The 23817-nt window shown below is 36.4% G+C and overlaps 1 protein-coding gene across 1 annotated transcript in view; it reads right to left on the bottom strand.

Annotated features, from left to right (window-relative positions):
• Positions 1-2455: 2455 nt before the first annotated feature.
• The window catches only part of PLPPR4 (phospholipid phosphatase related 4), a 39720-nt gene continuing 18358 nt past the window's right edge, over positions 2456-23817 (bottom strand). The window contains exons 2-7 of the mRNA XM_046645738.1: positions 18735-18920; positions 12734-12863; positions 10086-10281; positions 8446-8503; positions 7532-7705; positions 2456-4553 (exon numbers count right to left, since the gene is read on the bottom strand). Of these exons, the coding sequence (XP_046501694.1) occupies positions 3228-4553; positions 7532-7705; positions 8446-8503; positions 10086-10281; positions 12734-12863; positions 18735-18920 (2070 nt within the window). The 3' untranslated portion in view covers positions 2456-3227. The remainder of the gene's footprint in view (positions 4554-7531; positions 7706-8445; positions 8504-10085; positions 10282-12733; positions 12864-18734; positions 18921-23817) is intronic.

Below are 23817 nucleotides of genomic sequence, written 5' to 3'. Positions count from 1 at the left end.
TTACAAGGGTGTTGGCCAGGTGGCAATCAGGATATCACTGCCTGGTATGCATGAACTTGGCCACTGTTGGACAATTGTATGAACTTGGTGGTATTACTGGACAACTACAACTTCATGTTTCAGTCAATGACCCACTTAAGGATCATTTCAGTAAAGTGGAAGTCCTGGGTGTGGTCTAAGAATTGTTTTAGTACCTTCTAGTGAGATGTATAAAGTATCAGCTGTACAACTTGTAGAGTAGGTGTTAATAGCTGTGAAAACAATCCTAGAGTTAATAGTAAAGCATGCTTTTTAAGATAAGTGGCCACAAAGGGCAATAATATTGGGGAAAATATCCACATCAACGACTCTTAGTCAAAAATTGATTCAGAACAATTGACCCTGACTCTTTCATATTTTCTTTTTCTATACTCTATAACATTGATATGTGAAAATCTATGTCTAAATAAATCCAAAAGAGCTCCTTTAATAAACATAAAATAAAAATTCGAAATTGTAAGGAAACATTATGTCACAGCTTGACAAACGTTTCTTAGTGCAACACTCTTTCTTCCAAACAACTATGAATATAATCAGTTTTGATTCATTCTTATATTCCAGCTGTTTTTCTATAAGCCAAGTTATTATCCATTTGTAATCTGAAGTAAAAAAACCAAATGTTCCAATTTTGGTGAAGAAATCTAATCTTTATTTCTATGATGTTAGCACAATATACTCACACAAGAGCTTTGATCTGTACTTAACAAAATACATTATAGCACTTTACAAACTTTATCAGTTTGGAAAACATTGCATAACATTTTATTAAACACAATACTTTATATATATATTATATATATTTTCATAATTTTATATACTTTAAAAAGATAATTAACTCTCTTTATTCAATACTTGGTTTTATCAGTAAAGCACAGCCTAACAAAGGAAGAAGTGCTCTCATTAGCAAATAAGACCAATAGAACACTAAGAAGAGATAACACCTGTTAGTTTCATTTATTTTAAATTAAGGTACCAGTGGAATGTAAACAAATATTTTTTTGTAATTTTTTTTTACAAAAGATGTATTATCAAATATACATGCAGAGGTCTGAGTTCTAGCGACTATCATATGTCCTTAACAATGTGGTACAATTCATTAAGTCATTAAAAACTGTAGCCTTTGGCACTTTGAGTAGAAAAAGAATATATCAACATTTATGTAAAGAAAAAAAAAACTTCAATGATTAGAGAAGTACTTTAAAATCTTTTCTTAAGAAATAGGAAAGATTAGGAAATATCACACTGCACCTGAAATGCTGCAGCTATTTTTTCTTCAGAAAACCAGTCCACCTTCCCCTCTATCAACTGGCAAAAGCCAGTAGGAGCGTCATGATGGTGATGGTGGTGGGGTGAGAAGTGGGGAAGGCAACATTTTACTCCCACTCCCCTCTCTGAGAAGGAAATTGCCAGAAGGGATATAGTTGAATCTGTATTTTATTGCCAGAGTTTTCAATTCTGCTGGTTTCAGCTAAATCCCTCAAGCTTTAGGAGGTTGGTGACTCTAGGAAGCTCTGCCCTTCTCCCGTAGAAGCTGAGAATGACGTGGTACAATTCGTCTCTAAACAATCCCTCTGTTCTCACTGAAAACTAAACTGAAATCAGATCAACCAGCTTTGTTGTTCCCTTTTATCCCCTTGGCAATCACCAGTGTATATTAGAATTCTTAAAGAATGGTGTAAAAAAGGTTTAATACTAAATTCCAAGAACCAAATATTTCTTCATACTTAAAAGAAATTTTTAAGTTGAAAAACACTTCAGAATGTTTTGTTTTTATCTTCTTATTGATAATATTGATTTCCTTTGATTTAGGCTGAAGGCTTCATTCAGGATAGGTAGCAAAAACTGTTGTTTGCAAGTTAAGCACTAAAACTGTGCCTATTTAGATATTTGAAGAAATACATTCTTAATTTATATTGTGAGATACTTTCACTTATCAATTTGCATTTTCTTCAGAGTCTTCCTGTTGGTGTCCAATTAACAAAAATATTCTAGGGAAGAAGGTAAAACCTAAGTACTGTGGTTCTAATTTACTGGTTATCAGGAAATTGAAAAAAATTATAATCTGGATCCAAATGGAATTTTTGGACTACTTGTTAAGATGGCAAACTAGGCCAGCTGGTTGGAGACATCTCAGAGTAGATCTGACTAATATTGCTGGCAACATAATCCACAATGTCAAGTTTTGGTTCAGATTTCTTGTTTATAAATTCACAGCAGTGTATTTTGCTCTAGGAATGTCACCCGTTATTTTTGCTTTCAAAGTAGAAGAACATATGTATAACATCAAAAAATTTTTTAAATCAATAAATAAAGGAGAAGCCATAAAATGCAAAATAGGATCACAACAATTTCAAAAAACTCTCTAAAACAATATATTTTTTAAATTATGCAAAGGTACTCACTAAAAACCATATTCTTCATTAGCAGGATCTATACTTAAATAAAAAGTAAGCAGCAAAAAAACTTCGGAAAAATACTAGTTGTTTTCTTGCACTGAAAATTCTCCTACACACTTTTTGTTCTTGAAGAAAGCATAATTTTTAAGAAATGCACAAAACCTTTTCATTTTTTGACTGTGACAGAGCCACTACAGAGGAGCTGCGGGGTGTCCTACTCTAACACAAAGCAGCCAGCATCTTCTTAATACAGTAGCATTTCTTTGACAAGGAATTGCACACCACTATTTCACAGCTAAATAGAATTTGAGAGTTTACACGGTATATATACTATAATAATCAGCACCACCCGTATTGAGCTTTAGGTGCAGATTCTGCAAAATGAATATATAATACTGCATGGCCTCTGCTGTAGGGAAAACGTGTGTTCTGGATTCCCACAGCTATTATAAAGAAAAATCCCTAAAGTTGGCACATTCAGGAAGTAAAATAGTATACATTGAAGGAAACCACTTTCTTTTGATACTGCCCTCTGCAAACCTTTTGAGTTTGAAGATAGGTCTTAAGAGTCTTCACATTATCACATGAGTTAGGTTCTTGCGTTGTGCTTTTCCCTCCCCTTGATGTGAAATCTACAAGCTTGAGTGTAGTAGTTCTCAAGAGTCATTGAGTTCCGGGCTGATGGTGGATAATTTAGTTTGATGAGAAGACTTCCCAATCTGCTGGAACGGAGCACAGGTGGAATCAGCATGTGGTCTTTGGGGGTCACCCAAATGATTGAACCGCCATCACTCAATCCTTGTAAGCCCGTGTCGGGGAGGTTCCTTTGTAGAAGATATTTCTAGTGTTTTCCGGGCTGTTGCTTCTTTCAGGGATTAAGATGATGTTGCCCTTTCTCCTTAGGGTGGAATCGCGAGAAGAAGAAACGGACAGCGTCTCTGAACCAATTTCACTGCCTTCTACTGGGGTGACGCGGATGGTGGTGATTCCGTGGTGGTGATGCTCATTGTTATCGATGTTGCTCCTCTTGCGATCTCCAGAACCAAAACTGTCTTTCAGGGACTCACAGCTTTCTGAGTCCCTGTTGAGATCATTGAGCTCGTAAGTTTGGCGAAGGCTGCCCTTTTCAGGGGCTTTCCATTTCCAGGAGCCACTCCCTTCGCCTTCGGTGGACGGGATCTGTATGATGGGTCTGTTGTTCTCCGGGTGAGCCTCAACCCTCACGATTCCACTGGGTTCGTGGTCTGTCAAGGTTTTGTAGCGGATGGAGCCAGTGCAGGAGACCGTGCTGCCTTCGGTGTTCTTGGGGCTGCTTTGGAGGACGCCCTGCTGCTTGGACATGGCTATTACTTGCATGATTCGGGGCTGGCTGTTGCTTCTATTACAGGCCACGGTCTTCTCCGCAGCTTTCAACCACTTGGCCCGAGCAGAACTGCTTTTGGGGGAGGTGCTCATGTTTTCTTGGGTCTCCTCAGGGATATGCACTAACTGTGAGGACCCAGGGCGGGACTGAATGGACACTCTTGGGCCCCCAGGCATGCTGTTATTACACCCGGGGACAGTGCCAGGCTGGATCTTGAGGTACTGATTGCCAGGACCATGGTGGTCTCCATTCACCCCCACCCTTGACGGCTCTGAGCTTGACCTCATTTCTATGGATCTGGGTGGTGACTGTCCAGGCTCAGTCTCTATAACTTGCAGGGACAACTTCCGACTTTCATTCTTATTCTTCCACTGAGTGAGGAGCTGCTTCGATCTAGCAGAATCCATAGAGGCATGAATGGTGGCGTTTCTTCTGACAGGGTCTTCTACAGAAGGGGTGTTGGCTCTAGGCAGGGTATTACTGAAGGTAACCATGTTCTCCTTCCCCATGGGGCTCCGTGGAGTGATAATTTCTACATCAGCATTTGCCCTTTTGAGGTTTGTCAGTGAGCTAGCATCTCTGTGGTTTCGGTTGAGGATGCCTTCTGTGTGAGCAATTCCATCACTGCTGCTACCATTTTTAGCAGATAAAACTCGGCTGGGGTCTTGATTGAGGTCTGTCAGAGACCTGAGGGCTTCTCTGTGCTGAAACATACTCTCATCACTAGGCAGAAAATTCCCCACAGCATACAACCCCTAGTGTTGAAGAGAAACAATAAATGCCATGCGTTAGAGGACCCACCGAAGCACATCAATAAGCTATTCGCTCTCTATACACCACTGACTAACATAAATAACAAAAACTAAAATGACAATTACTCAGAAAATAGTTTGTAAGTTATATCATAAATCACTAAACTAATTGTTCAGAAATATGGAACCCTTTGTTTTTTTATTAGTTGGATTTTCTCTCCTTTCTCCATCCCACTGGATGTTTTTGTGAATCTTATCCTCTGTGTGTTTTGAGATGAAAAGTCAGACAAGGAGAGAAATAAGGACCTTCTGCTTTTCAAAGCAATTCATTTTTCTGGATTTAGGAGCGTCTTGTTGAGTGACACCTTGAATGGCTTAACTGATTTATTTTACCTTCCATCTTTGATCACACCTCATGATGGAAAGCAGGAGGGGTATGCACACAACAAAGAGTCATTCGAAAAACATGACATCAGGTTTTGCCGTGAGGTCAGAGACCCCTATTGTTACAACTCACATCAAGTACAGCCTTGTGTGTTCAACACTGTACAGAGTGTTCTGTGAAGACAGAAGCTGTCACTAGATTAGGGCACCTACGTTCTTTCCTAATTTAAACTTGGTGTAAGTTAGGAAATAATATTTGATCAATTCAGTGCTAGTACACTAAATTTGAGCCAAATTTTATTTAATCTTGTCTTCATACTCAAGCTATAGATTTTTTGTTTTAGATTTTTGGGGATAAAAATTTGCGAAAGGCTAAAATTCAGATTCAAAATTTTTACCCTTTTTACACATAGAAAGTCTAATTTCTGCTGGATTTTCAGTTTTTGAGATGATTAGTTTAGAGATAAGAGCAAGCAGCAGATACCTATTTGTATGCTAATTTCAATAGCTGGTAGCCACTGTCTACTTTTTCAAATCAAACCAAAGGAATCCTATGGATTTAACATTTATAGAGTGCTTAACAATAAGCGACAGCATTGGCTTAGAAGTGATAAATTTCCAATTTCAGGGCATAGAGTGCAAACAGGAATGGAATAAAGTCAGACTGCTGCCTCTCCAAGTACTTTAATTCCTGGTTCAAATCTTCTTCTGAAAGATTTGCTCTCACTGCCAGAGTTCTCAGGTTGAGTAGTCCCTACCTAATGTTCTATTAATAATTATGTTTAAAGTTGTAAGTTTAGGAAAATCCTCCACTGTAAGTAACCTCTGCCAATACTGTTAACATTCAGTGCCCAGCACTGTGCTTGATAAATATAGTTGTTTAATCTTTGTTATGATAAAGTAGATAGTTATTATCCTTATTTTATAGGTGAAGAAACAGGCTTCTGAGAGGCTATATAACTTGGCCAAGCAGAGAGAGATTTAAAATTCAAGCCCCAATCCTTCAGACTATGAAGCCCATGCCAATTCCAGGACACCATGAAATCACACACATGCAGAGGCAATGCGTGAACGAGACCACAACGGTTCCCAGTCTTCTTTATTCACCCTCTAGCATACATTGCCAAGCAACACTCCTGTGGGCAACCCAGGCTTATGCACAATTCCTGGCACACTTACTTTAATTTGATTACTTTCTCTTGCACGGAAGAAAGCATGTGAGTAATAATGAGATTTGAAGTGACAATCCTGACTATTCTAGTTTATAAAAATGAAAAATGAATCTTTCTCACTTCAGTACTTTTGCTATTTTTTGTAATCATTGTCTTATAACACCTTTCACAAGTGCATCAAGATTACATGATTGAGAACTGCTGCTGAAGACCATTTTCACCTCTCTGTCAGCTCCTCTCAGTTTCCTTCTTCCTCTTGTTGCCTCTTCCTCTGTATGCTGCTTGTGTACTGGTGTTCCCTGGCTTCTTTATATTCTTATGATCTGGCAATTTTATATAACCCCATAACTATGTTGATACTTGCACCAGTAATGTCCACGATTTCCAAATGTATTTCTCCATCACTGATTGCTCCTCTGAGGTCCAGACCCAACTATTCAACTGCCTATTGATCCTTTAATTGAGTTCATCAATCCCCTTTCCCTCCATCAACCTGCTTCCTCTATCATTTACCTGGTCTGTAATGATGTCACCATCTGCCCAATCTTCCAAGCCAGAAACCTGGCCATTATCTCGCATTCCTCCTGTTCCCGCACCCTCCACTTATACTTGCTCTTTCACATGTCCATCTTTTTTCATGTGCAGTTTCTTCTGCTTTAATGCCCTTCCTCCTTTCCTTACCCTAAGAAAGGCTCATTTTTCAAAACCACATCACTTCTATGAAGGTTTCTCTGACTTCCTTAGGCAGTGTGCATTTCGTTCACAGCCTATTGTTTCATTTAACATACTGTAACTGTTTATATTTTTATTTGTAAAATACTGTAACTCCTTGAGGATATATCTTATTTCTCACTTTTCTGATACTTAGTTTAGTACCTGGCCAAGATTGGCTATTGAATAGATGTAAAATGAATGAATGAATGAATGAAATGGACAATCCCAGTTTCCTTATGCTGAGGATATTTCCCTTGGAGGAAGGTCAGGCTTGAAAATAGAGTACTGCTGAAGAATTCAATATTAGTTGGATCATAGTTATCTCCAGGTGTCACATTTGTGTTATTGGGTAAGTTATATAATCTTCCACTAAATCTTTACTTTCACTAACATTATTTCACTAATACTATTCACTTTCCTTATCTGTAAAGTTATTCTGGTAATAATAGTCCCTGACTCTTTTTCTAGGTGGGTAGTGTAAGGATAAAAATGCAATAATCCTTCTAAAATCACAGTTTCTGGCCCATGATAAGAGTTTAATAAATTATTTTACTGAGAGTGGGATATGTGTTTTGGCTTAGCATGGAGATGCAGCCAGAGATTTTCTCATGAATATAAACTATATTGTTAATAAATTATTACACTGCAAAATATTCTATGCATGTTTTCCATTTTAAGCTGTGGTTTATTAAATAATAATAAACTATTTACCAAGTACAAAGCAATTCCTCCTCCTATTAAAAAGCCACAATAGACATCAACTGGGTGGTTCTTATACTGAGTTATACGTGTTAGTCCACAGATGATTCCACAGATGATAAATGTGAAGACCAAGAGAGGTTTCAGAAGCTTAGAGGAATCCGTTAATGTGGAATTGAAGTACATCTTAAAAATGAAAGAAACAGGTTAACTATGTTAGAAAGGTCATTTTATCATTAAATCATAACCAAATAAAAAGTTAAACTCAAAAGCCTAACTGATACATTTGACATCAATTTTACTGTTCCATTCCCCCTGCAATGGCTATGTTCTATACCTGCAAAGAAAGGAAATACATGACAAAATTGATCAAATAAGTAACTGATCTCTCATGTAATTGCATGAAAGTTTGAAAAAATAGAAGCAGTAGAATTAGTCAGTTGTTTAGTGTCCATGTTACCTGTCACATAATTTCAGTCCATTTTCCTCACATAAGACCTCATTGGCTATTGTATTAATCAGATACAATGACCATTTGCTGTATAGCGTTTATCAAACTTATATTGACTTAGAACTCACCATTCTTACACAAACACTACAAATAAATTGTGTGTTTACTTAATGTAATTCTTTCAGTTTTATTCGTGTGGTTCACAATATCCTCCCATGGAGTATAATATTACATTAAAGGGATACCAGGCTAAATAAATATTCTTATATGTGTGTAGAAAAGTGATTTTACTATAATATTGTTTATAGTAGCATCAAATTTCTGCTTTGGATGCCACTGTATTCAAGGACTACTGTGCTAAAGTTTACTGTTCTGTGACTACACAACTATATAACGTAATTAGTCACTTGGGGATAACACTCATCTCCTTGATTTTCTGTAGGACACAACTTGATGAAAAGGACCAGTAACTTACCGAAACGTACACAGCTGCAAAGGCGGCGAGGGTCGCATGTTGAGAAGGGAATGACTTTCTGACAAAGGAAGACAGTCAAATTATGCCTTCTAGTTTAGATATACGGCTAACAATCCTCTCAAGAACACTAAGCGGGTAAAATGTTCAACTTAAAAGTCGCAGGGCAATGAGCAATAACTATAGTTTCTGTTTGGTTTTCTGGAGGAAAGTCTGATAAAATAAACGCTGCTGATCACCATTAGTATTAAAGGGTGGTAGTGATGCACTTTCCAAGATAAAGTGCTAATTTTGTGAGGGATCACTTCATTACACCATTGGAATTATGGTAATTATGGTTGAAAGTAGAAACAGATTGGAAAGCATTATAGTTATTCTTTGGTATTAGAATTATGTCAGTTTAAAGTGGAAATTCATAAAATCTAAGATTTTAAAGCTTTTAAATTTTTCTATGCTCTAAATACATACGGTTTCATTTATATAAAAATTTAAAAGACAAAATTATTTTCTCACAGCAGTGGGTCTAAATGTGTTTTTCACCCTCTAGAAAGCATAAGAAACTCTGACTTTAACAAAACGTTTCTCTGTATATTCCACTTTAAAATAATTATCTCGAGAATCACAGAGCATCTTATTTAATTAAACAATTTAAGGAGAAAAGTGGGAGAGGTGAGACACAAGATAGCAAGAGAGACACTGAAAAGGACAGACAAAAGAAGAATAGAAATTTCTTTTAATGGATAAAAATTTGGAAAAAATAAAATTCAGTTATATTAATGTCCTTCTAATTATTTGATACTCAGTAAAAAGGACTGCCATTCAACACAGGCAAGATAATGTAAAAGGACTGAGAAAGAATAGAGGATATAGATCTTAATTGTAGGTTCAAAATTATTGAATGGACCACGAGCACTTGAATGTGTGTAATTCCATAATATCAGGCTCTGATTCTTCAAGTGTACCTATTAACTTATTTTTCACTCTTAAGTCAATCTTTGGGAACTTGTTGAATGACAAATACAATTCTTATAATAATTGTTTACTGCCCCTCATCCTTCTGTGACTTATTTCTTTTGAACTTACAAAATATTATCTCTTACCATACAAGCTTATTTTTTACATTATTGATTGAAAAAAAATTTAAAATGTTGATAGTTTCTTGGGTTTTTCTGTCCCTTATTTTCTAAAATCCCAGATGTTATCCTTTTTTAAAGTCTAGGAAAAGGAAAATTCACTTGATTTGTTTGATAAAACATATAATAGAGATGTAAATATCTTCCACTTAAGTCAATGCAAGACACATATTGACTGTAAGCCATGACTGACCATAAATATCCTAAAATAAACCCACTGTGGTAACCTAAAACCATAGTGAGTTTAGGGTAGATCACAAAACTTGAATGGGGTTTGGTGATATGAAGACTGGTGACAAGAATGTGAAGGTGAAATTTGGAGATAGAAGGATTTAGAATGAGCCGCCAATGGGTTTCTATGGTTTAATCACCAAAGAGATTACCGTATTGAGAAGAAAAAGAAAATGAAAATCATTGTGACTGAAAAATGTATGCCTAAGATGATACCTCAAGCTATTAACGAACAGTGAAAACACTGGCACGGAATGTGTTTAAACGTCAGTTTCTAACCTGCCACTGTTGATAACTGTAAGGTCAGATCCTGAGCAAATATCTTCTACAATGTAGGAATTTTCTTTGCAAGACACATTCAGAGAGGTGTAGTTTGGCTTGCAGACAGTCAGAAAGTATGGTGCCTGATATCCTGTGGACAGCTGTATGATATCTGTGATGAGAGCTGTAGAGCAGAGTCCAAACACATGAACACCTATAAGCAAAAGGAAAGAAACTGTTACCAAGTTAGTGCTTAAAGCTGATGTTGTGTCCTCATCAATCATGTTTATTTCACATTAACATGACAACCTTTAAATCTGCTGTGATCATTTTCTCTGAGTTTATTTTGAGGAGATAGTGTAGAAAATTCCTAAACTTCTAAACAGATTCTTAAGGCAAAAATAAGGTCAATTAGTATCTCCAAAGTAGTAATTTGAGGTATTTTTGTCAGTTTGGTTAAATAGGGCCAATACTTAATATTATTAACTATAGGTCACTTGTCAGATACCTGGAACATGTTAAGGTGACCGACTGTGTGATTTGAGAAGGATTAAATATGGGGAATGAAGCAAAATTCAGGATAATTATAAATTGCTTAGAATGTTTGAGCTGCCAGGGCTCTCTCTTCTTGATGGTCCCTAACTCCAGCCATAGTCGTCAAACCCTACAGAATCAGTTCAAACTCCCAAGAAGCTGTAGTCATATCAGGAATGCTAATGAAAACAGAGAAGAGGGCAAGTGGACCCTGTCATGAAAACAATAATTGTATCATGAGTACAGGGCTGTGGGAGCCTTCCTGCAAGTTTGGAATTCAGAGATGATGTTCTTATATCTCCTCGTCCAAAATCGATCTTTCTTTTGCCTCCTGGGGCCAGTCTTAAATCATAAACTCACAAACCCTGATGCATGCTTGTGTACTCCAACTCCGTTCCTGCTTCAAGTCCCTTGCCTGGACCTATCTTTGGGAGTCTAGCTCTCTGCTCTCATACACATAATCTGGAACTCACCTACTCCCTCTATGTTGTTCTGACACCCTGGATTCACTCTGACTTCACAGCCTAAATTCTGATTCATGATTTGCTCATAGAAATCAGTGTGAGACACACTTGGATCATTTTTCAGTGGACTCCTCCAGACCAAGATCACTGGCCTGCATGTTACTGTGTTTTGTCTTTTCCTTCTCTCCTCCTCATTATCTAACCATCACTCTCCCAATTCCTTCTCCACCCACACCTGGGGTTCAAGACATGGGAGGTTTATTTCTACATTCTAATTCCCCAGCAGTATGCAAGGTCTTAGAGAGGACTATGGATAAGTGGGGAAACCCACCCATTTATACCTTTGGAGAATGAGAATCTCCAGACGCATGGAGGATGGAGTTGCTGACTCTGGGACACTGTTCTCTAGAGTAGGATGGACTATCCTCACAGAATAAGGCATTTCAGAGAGGAGATCAGCTGCTTGTCCTGACCTTTTACTTCCTTGCCTAAGTTCATGACCCTGCTAAGAAGCTTATTCTTATCTTACTGTCTCCATGTGCCTTGCCTGGTAAAGCAGAATCTAGGGCATGATTTAGACCAGATTTTTCCTCTAGTGGGAAGACAGTTGTATTTAATTATCTACTAGGTATTAAATGAAACTACTTATTCTTTTGAGCTGAGAAGTTACAAGGAAAAATAACTTTCTACTGACTTAATTGGAATGAATGTAAAACATCCACATTGGTGTGATGTACTGTGGCTTGACTTCTCAACTCAGTTGAAAAAAAAAAAGGTCTGTGACTTGACTAACATTAAGATGGTCCCATGCTGAGCCAGCCCAGAGGCTCTAGCGATTAAAGTTCGGCACTCTCAGTGTGTCAGCAGGTAGGTTCACTTCCTAGGTTCACGCTACCTGTCTGTCAATTGCCATGCTGTGTTGGTGGCTCACATAGAAGACCTAGAAGGACTTACAACTAGGATATACAACCATGCACTGGGGCTTTGGGGAGAAAAGAAAAAAAAGAGGAAGATTGGCAATAGATGTTAGCTCAGGGCAAATCTTTCCCTGCAAAAAAAAAAAAGGATGGTCTCATGCTAATCAGAGGGGATGAAGGTTTAGATACTGGTTTGATTCAGACGCTGGTTAGCCAGCCCCATGGATTTTCTATAGGTCTCATGAAAAATGGGAGGTAAAGTTGGAGGATATAACAAAGGAAAAATAGCCTTGATGCAGTACTCTGTGGTGACATTTCCATGTGCAGTAACTTCTGGATGAAAACGCTCCAGGAGAACTGAAATGGAATCATTGATGTTGCTAAACTAATTTCTGAAGAGTCATCCATTCATACTGGCCTGCTGACATTTATTCTCCACTTTAAAAAATGAACACAGATCCAGAGAAACCATTTTAAAGTAAATCTATGCTTCAACCACAGCTAAGACAAAAATATACTGAAATGCATGGCATGTTAGCTCTGAAAACAAGGACTATAACTGTAAATAACACATTTCAGATACAAAGCCCAAATGTTAGTGTTTTAGCAGTTTTTTAGTATAATGTAAAACTCATCATGTACCTGAAATTATACAACTAAATTATAGCTTTAAAGACTTAATATCTGTAATTAAATACAACATTCCTATTTGAAAAAAACATTTCCTTTCTTTGTGATTCCCCACACCCACCAACAAATCTGACGGCTCTTCTAAGGAAAGAATTGAAGTTGCAGCCTCCAGCATTAATGTTGGGCTCCAGTCCAACCCCATTTCTTCTTTTGGACAGACAACAGTAGAGAATTCCTTCTCCTACCATAATCTGCAAAGATAAGAGGGTTTTCAGAATGAACTCAATGGGTACAAATGAATTATGTTATCTCTTAACACATCATGAATTCAACAAGGTAAAGTTGTATTGTTCTCAAAAACTTAAAGTGAGCAATTTCTCTTGAGTATTTGAGGGAGCAGTGTAAAGTAAGCAATGAGGGCACTATAAGGAGCATGGTTTGGACCTTCTGTGCTCCTAAATACGGGTTAAGGGTGTGATAGCATCCTGGAGTTTTAATGTGGTTACGTTGGCCCTTTGTCCAACAACACCCAGTGATGTCTAATGATTAATCACATGGTGACTGATTCTGCTCTCACTCTGGGTAGTATTTCCTAGGTGTAGATATTTAGAAAATGTGTTTACACTGGACAGAGAAACTTACTGTAGTATCAGAAGGACTACCTTAAGACAAGGAACAGTGCACTTGCCATAGGATTCTAGGACATAGGACATCAGTGAAGGAACTCAATATATTTAGGCATCATTTCCTTCAGGAAGTTTTCTTTGAAATCCTTTACTGTACCCCAGCTTGAATTATGCCCCCTTTCATGTGGCTTCCTTAGACTTTGTCCTTCCCTCTAGCATAACTTGATTAAAGTGCACTTCAATTATTCATTTAATTCTCTCACTAGACTAGGTCCATCTGAGGAAGACCCGTTTCTTCTTTACCTTTTATCCTCACTGTCTAGCACAGAGCCTGGCACTATGGAGTTTGCATTTGTTACCTTCACTGTGGGATTCTCGTTGGCTAATTACCCTGGGCATTTGGGTTGTTAGTTATTCTGTACAAGAGAAGCAAGATTTGAAATTATGAGTTTTACTTATGCAAAAAATTTTAAATATTTTGGATTACTGTATCTAAGAGATTACTGTGAAATTAGAATTGATTTGTATAAACATGTGGAGCTGAGAAAAGTAGACATATGTCCTTTAGATATAAGTGGTCATGTTACTTTGAAGATTATAACCGTGATTAGAGGTTGAAACAGGTTTTCCAGGGGAAACTTCCCAGTTCTCAATACCAGCTTAACATTTATTTTATGAAGTATTTAATATTATAGGTTTCTTTTAAACTGATGACAGTAAGCCTACGCTCTTCTGCTTCGAATGCTCAATCTGCTACATTTAGTTCTGTAGGTAATGTGTGTGTCCAATTATAAAGAATCTTAATTTGCATATAATTTTCTTAGTGAAACTCTCCTAGTAACCATATGTGTGTGAAAATCATGTGGCATACATGATAAACTCTTTTAAGATCAATTATATAGAAATAAAAGGAATTTTTTTCAAATCCTTGAACATTTAGTTAATTATTTATACTTCTTGAAAAATATCCTACATTATCACTTTAAGTTAGACATGGAAACAATAGATTCTATATTTCACGTAGACAGATATGACACGATACACCATGAACATAGAATAATATAATGATTATCTCAAAATCATCATTGCAAGAAAATTAACCACTCATTTCTCAAATGCATTGTTGTATGGCTAAAAGACATTGATTTCGTCTTCACTTCTTCAATAATAATTCTGTGAACAATTTTGTTTCTTTCTTTTCAATTGTATATGTGATGGTTTGTGTCTTGTCCGTGAATGCGAAATTATATATAAATTTATTTGTACAATGCCATTAGAGAAATGTGTCATCACACAACATAACAGTCATTATCTCAAATGACCTTGAGATTTCAGAGGTTTTATTTTAGTTCTTTAATATGCTCAAAACTCATATGTCAAGAGAGTGCTTTCACACTATTTGGCTTGATTATGTAATATGAATAGAGGTTTCTTGTCAGTATCTTGACATCACCCAATTGTCTCTCTCTTTAAGGAGGACACCAATTTTCTCCTCACACTTCTATTCATTTAACCTTGATCTATATGTCATCGCATGAATTTTCAAAATGATCCAATTTGGGTTAAAGATAGAATTCTCCTCAGGGGAAGGAGAGATGCTTCCTAATGCATTTCCAGATGCTCCTGCTTGTTTCCTTGTTCTCAATGGCATGCTGTTGTGCTGCAATATGGTTTCAGGGATTGGCCCTTGATGATAAAATTATTTGTTGCTGTTGTCATTTGTAAATAGAAAACAGTTTATGACAAGTATCTTTTCACAGTATTCTCTTTGTGATGTACACAGACCTGAAAAGAAGCCATACAATTTTTTGGCATCTCAAATATCATGGACAGGTTTTTGGAAGAGATTCCAAAATGACTGTTTCAGGGGAGTGTAGGGAGGAAATATATTGCTTATTATTGTATGGGCGCTGCCCTCAGAACAGCCACCACAGGGAGAACTCACAATCCGAAAGGTCTTTCTTGTGAAAGCAATAAAACACAACAACAAAAATAGTGTAATATTCATCACACTATCTTCAATGTTTAAATTTGCAATTTATGTCTTTTGAAACCCTAATACATTTGATATTCTGCATTTTGATTGTACAGTAGTCCCTCCTTATCCATGGTTTCACTCTCTGTGGTTTCAGTTACCGAGTCAACCTCAGTTGGAAAATATTAAATGGAAAATTCCAGAAACAAACAATTTATAAGATTTAAATTGCATGCTCTTCTGAGTAGCGTGACGAAATCTCACGCCATCCGCTCTATCCTGCCAGGGATGTGAATCATCCCTTTGTCCAGGGTATCCATACTGAAAAGGCTACCCGCCCATCAGTCACTTCAGAGCTGACTTGTATCAGGTTCGGTGTAGGGTTCGTACTATCATGGTTTCAGGCATCCACCGGGGATCTTGGAAGCTATCCCCGCCACGGATAAGCAGGGACTACTGCATGTATAGTCTCTGAAAGCTAAGGTTACCTCCTAGGAATTCTAATCAAATTCTGATAGGATTCTCCTATAAAATTTGATATACTTATCCTTTAATAATGTGTAATAAAATTTTACTTCCAGAGAAGAGAAAGTGCATGTAGATTTCTTGAAGATTTATGATAAACCCAGGTGTTCTGTGCTGTTTTCCCTGAGAAATAATCTCCAAAGGACTAAACAAAGTGCTTGTTTCATTATCACTCTACAGGAAGTGAAAATTGAATATTAAGGATGAAATTTTCCAATTTAAGGACAATTTCAGAGAAATGCAACATGCATTCCACAGACATGAAAGGAACTTTTACAGTTTTTCATGTAATGTCACAAAATCAAGTTATTTTTAAAATATCTCTCAAAGCATAAAAAAAAATCTGAGAAGCAAACACTTGATGATTTTTGTTTAAATGCCTGTATAAAAAGATCAGTTGATCTTTCTTTTGCTCATATAAAGGTCCTTTTAAAGAATATTGCTGACAGGAGGTCTTTCGTTTTGCTCTGTCTTCTCTCCAGGTAAATGGGTGAAAACAGGAAGTGCCTCTCCTCACACAAGCGGGCTTTAAAAGCCATTTCCAAACGAAGGGTTCCCTCTGCCTCCCTCCCTTCCTCTACTACTCCATTTGAACGAGGCTTATGCCACCATAAAGATAAAAAGAAAAAGGCATCCTTGAAAGTCAGAGATTACGGTCTATTTGTTATTTTCACTTTCAAGAAAGGCAGGTAAGGGGTTAAGTAATGACATACATAGTGAGATCAGAGACAGAATTATGGTTCTGGAACAAGATGGGACCAGACATTGGGACCAGTGTTGAGAAAATGCATGCTTTGGGACAAAGTCTTAAAAATAGAGGGAAAAACAAAATTAGAGAGAAATCTAGAAGAAGTATGATGTATATTTGTAGAAAAAACTGTGAAAAATAGTATTTGATGGCAGCAAAGTCAAGACTTGTTTTACCATTGAGTTGTTTACCTAAAGCCTATGAAACAAGTGTGGAAGAAGAGAATTACTGACATCCTGGAGCTTTAAGTGATATGGGGGAAATTAGGGACACCAGGGTGTCAATATTTCCCTAGCCTGCCTCTCGTTCCATTAGGAGGCATGCAGCCGCTATCGAGGCCCTGTGGAGACCCAGGAGTTCAGTGGGGCCTTTGCCAAAGGAATTGGCACTGGGCTCCCCAGGTCAATGTGGTAGAAGGGAGCCATGGCACATTTGTTCTTTCATTTCTCAGGGCTCGAGAAAGGAAGCTTCGACCCAGAATCCCCCAGAAAACATCCTTAAATTGCATATTGAGAACTTATTACGGGAAATGAGGGAGTCAGAGAAGCAGGAACACAGTGATGAGGCCAAGGTCATTGTCCCCAGGACATGTAACAGTGTCAGCAAAGGGATCAATGTGAGATAAATGGTGCTGGCAGGGAGTGCCACAATTAGACTTGCTTTCCTAGCGACTTAATAAAATACCCTAAGGAAGAAAGACTTCTGGATATATAAAAAGCAAATTATTTAAATGAATAAATATCAACACAGTCTTTTCAGCAGAGTCGTGAACATTTGTATAGTATTTTATTTATTTTATTTCAAATATATCAATTATAATAAATTGGTGCACTACAACCCCCGTTAGGAGAAACACTTTTTGGTGTAATAGATTTAAAAGCATATATTCTTTCCACTCTTCTCAAATGACTGGAAGACATGAAATTTTTTATGTCTTTAGAGAAATGATAGGAAAATGCTGTTATTCTGAGCAATATTGCACTGTAAATATGTTTTATTAGTCTGAGTGCCAGCTATTACCAAGTACATTATTAATATTTCCAATCACCCTGGAGTTATTGGAGTTCAAATAACTCATTAATTTACAAAGTATTTTGAGACCTTTTAAGTATGATAAAGTTGTATGGAAAATTAAGTTCCAATTTTATTTTCTGAGAATATTTGACATTATTTATAGTATAAACAGCGTGTTATGATTACTTAATATAGGAGAAATTTTTAAAAAGTAAATTCATAGCTATGTAAAAGTATAGAGTTTAGAAGATCTATACAAAGACTTGCCTAAAGCTGCTGATGTACTGACCCAGAACAGGCCAGTTCATTAGGGAGTCTTGTAGAAACTCAATTCAAACACAGCTTTTAATTTCATAACCACTTCCTCTAACATTCATGAGCACGATAAAAGCAAAGTAAGAGTTCCTCCTGGTAGAAATAAATATTATTAACCTTGAAACATGTCTCTTGCCTCTAGGTAGGATTCTGGGGGCAGAAAGGATGATGGAAAGTCTTGGCCAGTCTTAATTATTAATGAATTTATCTAAAAGTATGTTATTCACAACGTGCAGGTTAGCAAACTAAAAACAACTATGTTTTTAATTCGATTCCAGTAGGTTAGGGCATTTCTTTGTGTTACATATTTTGAAATGCAAATGCCTCTTCTGAATCTAAAGTATTTTACTCGTGTGTGTGTGTGTGTGTGTGTGTGTGTGTGTGTGTGTGTGTGTGAGCTGAGCCAGGAATGTGAGCTGTGTCCTCTTTATAGTTGCTGATGCTCAGTGCTCATAATCAACAAAAAATGCTAACCTGGTATAAAATGACACTGTTTAAGTAATATCACCATGTACATTTGAGAAGATTCTGTCAGCTATATAATTATTTGTTTTTTCCCTCCAGTTTTCCAGACTTCAGATACCAAATAAGCACATGAAAAATACATTAATTAGGAAGTGTATCAGAAATGTCATTTTAGCTCAAGGAGAACTATGCAGTTACAAACCTTTTTTTCAGAATGATTTATAAAAGTAAACACTAGGGACCATCATTTTTGCAATCATATAATCTTAACTTTTAATGCCAGAAATTTTAAACTATTAAGTATTCCCATATGATACTGTCAAAATATCTCAAAGACATGATCTTTCTGGTCTAAGATTTAGAGTTCACTTTTTGTTTGCTTTTAACCTACTTATTACACAAATATGGTCATTCTTAGTTTTCTGGGGCAAACACAATTTGGGGCAATTCTTACCGTAATTGCAGGTCCAGCAAAAGCCAAACTAAGCAACATGAGGAAAGGAATTGCCTCCTGGGTGGGTTCAATGTACGGCATGCTAAGACTCCGGTCATAGCAGCTAAATCCAGAGTGCACAGGTTTGAAGACATCTGTGAGTTCCAGGAAGTACAGGCTAACCACCGATGAGGCCAATATAGGCAACTGAGAATGAAGGACAGAGAAGATCAATTTATTCTTATATGCAGGTCATACATAGAATAAGTACATCTCGAAGTAGGAAAGTGTATTTTTCCCCTTCTCTTGACACTCCTCTCTGATCTCAAGTTAAACTCATCCATAAGTACCTTCACATTCAAAATACATCTCCAATTCATCCACCTCTCACCAGCCTGCCATGAGCCCCTGTCGTTCCTCACCATTGCTCTTGAATTACCTCCTAGCAGGTGTTCCTCACTCTTACCCTTCCCACTCCACCTATCCATTTTCCGCACAGCATCCCAAGGGCTGTTTTGAAAATATTTTAGATCATATCACTCCCTATCTTAACCACTCCAGTGGTTCCCATCCTACTTGAATAAAATCCAAATGTCACACCATGGAATGCAAGTTTCTGCATGATCTGAATCTTGCTTGGTTCCTTACATCTTATATCACATTTATAGCACTCCCCAGCCCCCTGCTCACTACAATCCAATTGGTCTTCCCTGTTTTTTTTTAATTGAGATATAATTGACGTATAACATTATATTAGCTTCAGGTGTACAACACAACGATTCAATATTTACATATATTGCAAAATGATCATCACAATAACTTTAGTCAACATCCATCACTACACAGTTACAATTTTTTTCTTGTGATGAGAACTTTTAAGATTTACTCTCTTAGCAACTTTCAAATATGCAATATAGTATTGTTAACTATAGTTTTCACACTGAATGTTACATCCCAGCAATTATTTATCTTATAACGAAACTTGTACCTTTTGACCACCTTTACCCATTTTTTCCACCTCCCACCCCTCACCTCTGGCAACCACCAAACCATTCTCTTTATCTATGAGTTCTGTTTGTTGTTGTTGTTGTTTTAGACTCCACATATAAGCGAGATCATAAGGTGTTTGTCTTTCTCTGTCTGACTTATTTCACGCAGCATAATGCCCTCAGGTCCATCCATGTTGTCACAAATGGCAAGATTCCCTTCTTATTTATGGCTGAATAACATTCCATTGTATGTATTCACCACATATTCTTTATCCATTCATCCATCAACGGACACTTAGGTTGCTTCCATGTCTTGGCTATTATAAATAATGCTGCAGTGAATGCGGGGATGCATATATCTTTTCCAGTTGGTGTTTCAGTTTGCTTTGGATAAATCCCCTAAAGTAGAATTTCTCAATCATTTGATAGTTCTGCTTTTAATTTTTTGAGGAACCTTCACACTGTTTTCCATAGTGGCTGCACCACTTTACATTCCCACCAACAGTGCACAATGGTTCCCTTTTTGCCACATCCTTGCCAAAACTTGTTATTTCTAGTCTTTTTGATAATACCTATTCTACAGGTGTGAGGTGATATCTCATTGTGGTTTTGATTTGCATTTCCCTGATGATCAGTGATACTGAGCACTTTTCACATACTCGTTGGCCACCTGTATGTCCTTTTTGGAAAAATGTCTATTCAGATGCTTTGCTTTTTAAATCACATTGTTTTTTAGCTATTGAGTTTTATGAGTTCTTTCTATATTTTGGATATAACCCCTTATCAGATATATGATTTGCAAATATCTCTCCCATTTGGTAGGTTGCCTTTTCATTTTGTTGATGGTTTCCTTTGCTGTGCAGGAGCTTTTTCGCTTGAGGTAGTCCCATGGTCTTCACTCTTTTCGTGTAGCAGGGAAATTTATTTCTACCTAGGGTTCTTTGCATTTGCTATTCCTCCTTCTTCCTTTTGTCCTCCTCCCCTGGCTCTTTGTATTGCGGTCTTCTCATCATTTCATGATGACTTCCTGTACTCTCTATCTAAGGTAGCCCTTGATCCATCCTCCCTCTCTACCCTTATCATCTTGCTTGATTTTCTTCATGGCATTTATCATTAACTGAAGTTAGCTTGCCAACTTAATACTTATTTATTTTTCATCTACCCCCATCTCCCACTGAAATGCATGCTCCGTGAAGTGAGAGTCTGCTAATGTTATGTATTGCTGAGTCCCCAGGGCATAGAATTGTTCCTGGCATGTGGTAGACATGCAGTACATCATTTAATAATTTAATGAAACAACAGATACTTGTTGGTAAATGACTAGTTGAATAAATAAGTAAATATTAGTTTATTACAATAACTAGACTAGAATTCCAGATTTAGCACATGAAAATACAAGTCACCCAGTGAAATTAGAATTTCAAGTAAGCAATGAATAATTTTCAGTGTAAGTATGTCCTGTGCAATATTTGGGAGCTACTGATACTAAAAATTATTTGTTGTTTATCTGAAATTCTAATTATACTGGATGTGCTCTAGTTTGCCTAATAAACCTAAACTAGACATGATTTACGTTCTACGCTTTGTGTTATGGATTCAATTACTCATTCATTCAACCTACAGTATGCTAGGTACTATGTGGGTGCTAACTATAATACGGAGAACAGGATACGGGCTTGGCCATCAAGGATCATGAGCTTAGTGAGTGACCTGCTTTCAGCTAAAGAGAAAATACCATAAATATATTGTCTGATGCTAGGCCTTTCAGAATCTGAAAATGCAGACTTATATAACACTGAATAAATTGTTTAGTTTAAGGCTTTGTTACTTGTGGAGGATAAATATTTATTCAACCAAACAGAGCAGATTTTTGATAAAGATATTATTGACCATCCATGATTTCTGTTTGTCTGGTTTAAAAAATAAATAAATTATAAGACAGCATTATGCCTTCTGTTCCCGAGAGGTCTTTTTATAATGAAATGAGAATTAAGTTTATTGGAAAAATTAATAATGCATGAAGATTAATCTGGCATTGTCTTTCTGTTTTTCAGATGGATGCTTTTCAAGAGAGAGAGCAAAAAGTACATCAAAACACTTATATGTCTCTTATTAGACTTCGTGATCATTTGATCTCTGCAATATCTGGCCCTTTCCCCTCCCCACTGCCCTCTCCTGTAAGGCAGGAAGAGTCGCTTTCAGTCTTGACCAATAAATCAATACTTCATGATGCATGTGCATGATTGGGATTCTCCACTTGAATCTACTTAAACATATTTTAGTTTTAATTTAACAAATACTTCATATAGCACTTACCATGTGCCAGACAAGTTTCCGTTTTAGAAATTTTAATTAAGTTTATTAATTAATTTTAACTCATTTAACTTAAAACTTTCTCTTATGACATAAGTTAAGCGCTCTCATTATCTCATTTTGCAGGTTTATAAGGTCAGTCTCCTCTCATAAGTGGCAGAGGTGGATTCTGAACCCAAGAATTGTAGCTCCAAAGTCTTATTTCTTAACCACTATTCTATGCTTCATTTCCAAAAATGGGAATAGAGTTTTAGGATAATGAAATACAATTAGCATCAATTAATGGGGGTACTGTTTAGCTTAAAGTTCTGTTTAAGAGTTTGTAATTTGAAAATCTGTAGTTAAAAATATGTATCACTTAGCGTAAATAGACATTATCTTAAAAATATGGTTTCTGTAAATTCAGAAAATGTTTTCCTCCATTAATTTGAATGTTAAATATTTCACTTTTAAGCCAAATGTGATGATGCACCTTTTTTTTCTTTTTCCTTGATGCCTTTAGTTCATATTTTAGGTCTTCTACATATATTTTATAAGTGGGAATCACATCTGAGACCTTTGACATCCACCCAAATAAAATCCGATCTCACTTTTAAATGCGTATGCCCCAGTAAAGTGAGTTTGATGTATTCTACAGAAAGGTGAACAAAACTTTGTCAATATGACCAATCTGAAAATTAAGTAAATCTTCCCTAGTGGAGACATTATTCACCATGGAATTTTGTGGATGATTATTTCAGAATCTGCTCAACTGTGCCAATGAAGATAGAGCCATGGAATGAAAGTACTATTCCTACAGTGTGTATGTGTGTGTGTGTGTTTGTGTGTGTGTAAATGGGGAAGGACACTCAGAATTCTACATACTGGAGTAAAATCAATGGGGTCCTGTGGTTTTCAAGACACCTATGAGGTCTAATATTAGCTCTTCCACTCACTACCACCAGGGTGACCTTGGAAATCTTTTTCTTAAATCTCACTTTTCTCATCTATGAAATAGATACATTGATAGTACCTATCATCACAGGCAGTTGAAAGGATTAAATGAAATATTGCAAGTAATATTCAACAATACCTGGAGTGAAGACTAGTAAATAAATGTTAGTATTATTGTTATTACACTGTTGTACATTACTAGTATATACTATATTGTTCTTGTTGTTATAACTATTAAGAATAATATAATCATCAAATGTCACCTTTTTCATAATGCCTTACTTGCTAATCCTTTTTGAGAGTAATTTTTCTCACTATTAATTCCCCAGCACTTCTTCTTAGGAAATTTTTATACACTGTTCTTTATTATAGTTATCTGCTGTAGATTATAGCCTCTGCTCTCCTTCCCAAATGAAAATCTCCTTAAGGTAGGGGCTTAATCTGATACCACTAATAATATACATCATAGTGACTTCCAAATGTATGTGCATATATATATACATAATAAATTAATGTGAATCAAAATAATTTCCTTCATTAACATACACATTTTAGTCCTTTCATTAGCCTTCTTGAAACTGTCAATTTTTCCAGTTATACTATTTTTCTATCTATATATTAATACTTTTTTTAGTTCTATAGAAGCATGTTTCAAAACTGTCTTTCGTTTTCAAAATAAGATTCATATTTTTCTCTCTTTTTGATGTTTGCTTCTGTGACCTTTTTTTTTTTTAAAGTATCCCTTATTCTTTGTCTTTTATATCAATTTTGTTTTTAAGAAAGAGTGATTTGAACAACATAAAATATTTGGGAAAAGAGTAATATTATACATTGTTTTCCTATACTATATTTTACTACTGGACAGTGTA

This window comes from Equus quagga, chromosome 18, assembly GCF_021613505.1.
Source record: "Equus quagga isolate Etosha38 chromosome 18, UCLA_HA_Equagga_1.0, whole genome shotgun sequence".
Taxonomy (NCBI): Eukaryota; Metazoa; Chordata; class Mammalia; order Perissodactyla; family Equidae; genus Equus; species Equus quagga.
The sequence above is the reverse complement of the archived record's forward strand: the minus strand, read 5'-3'. Positions and strand labels throughout refer to the sequence as shown.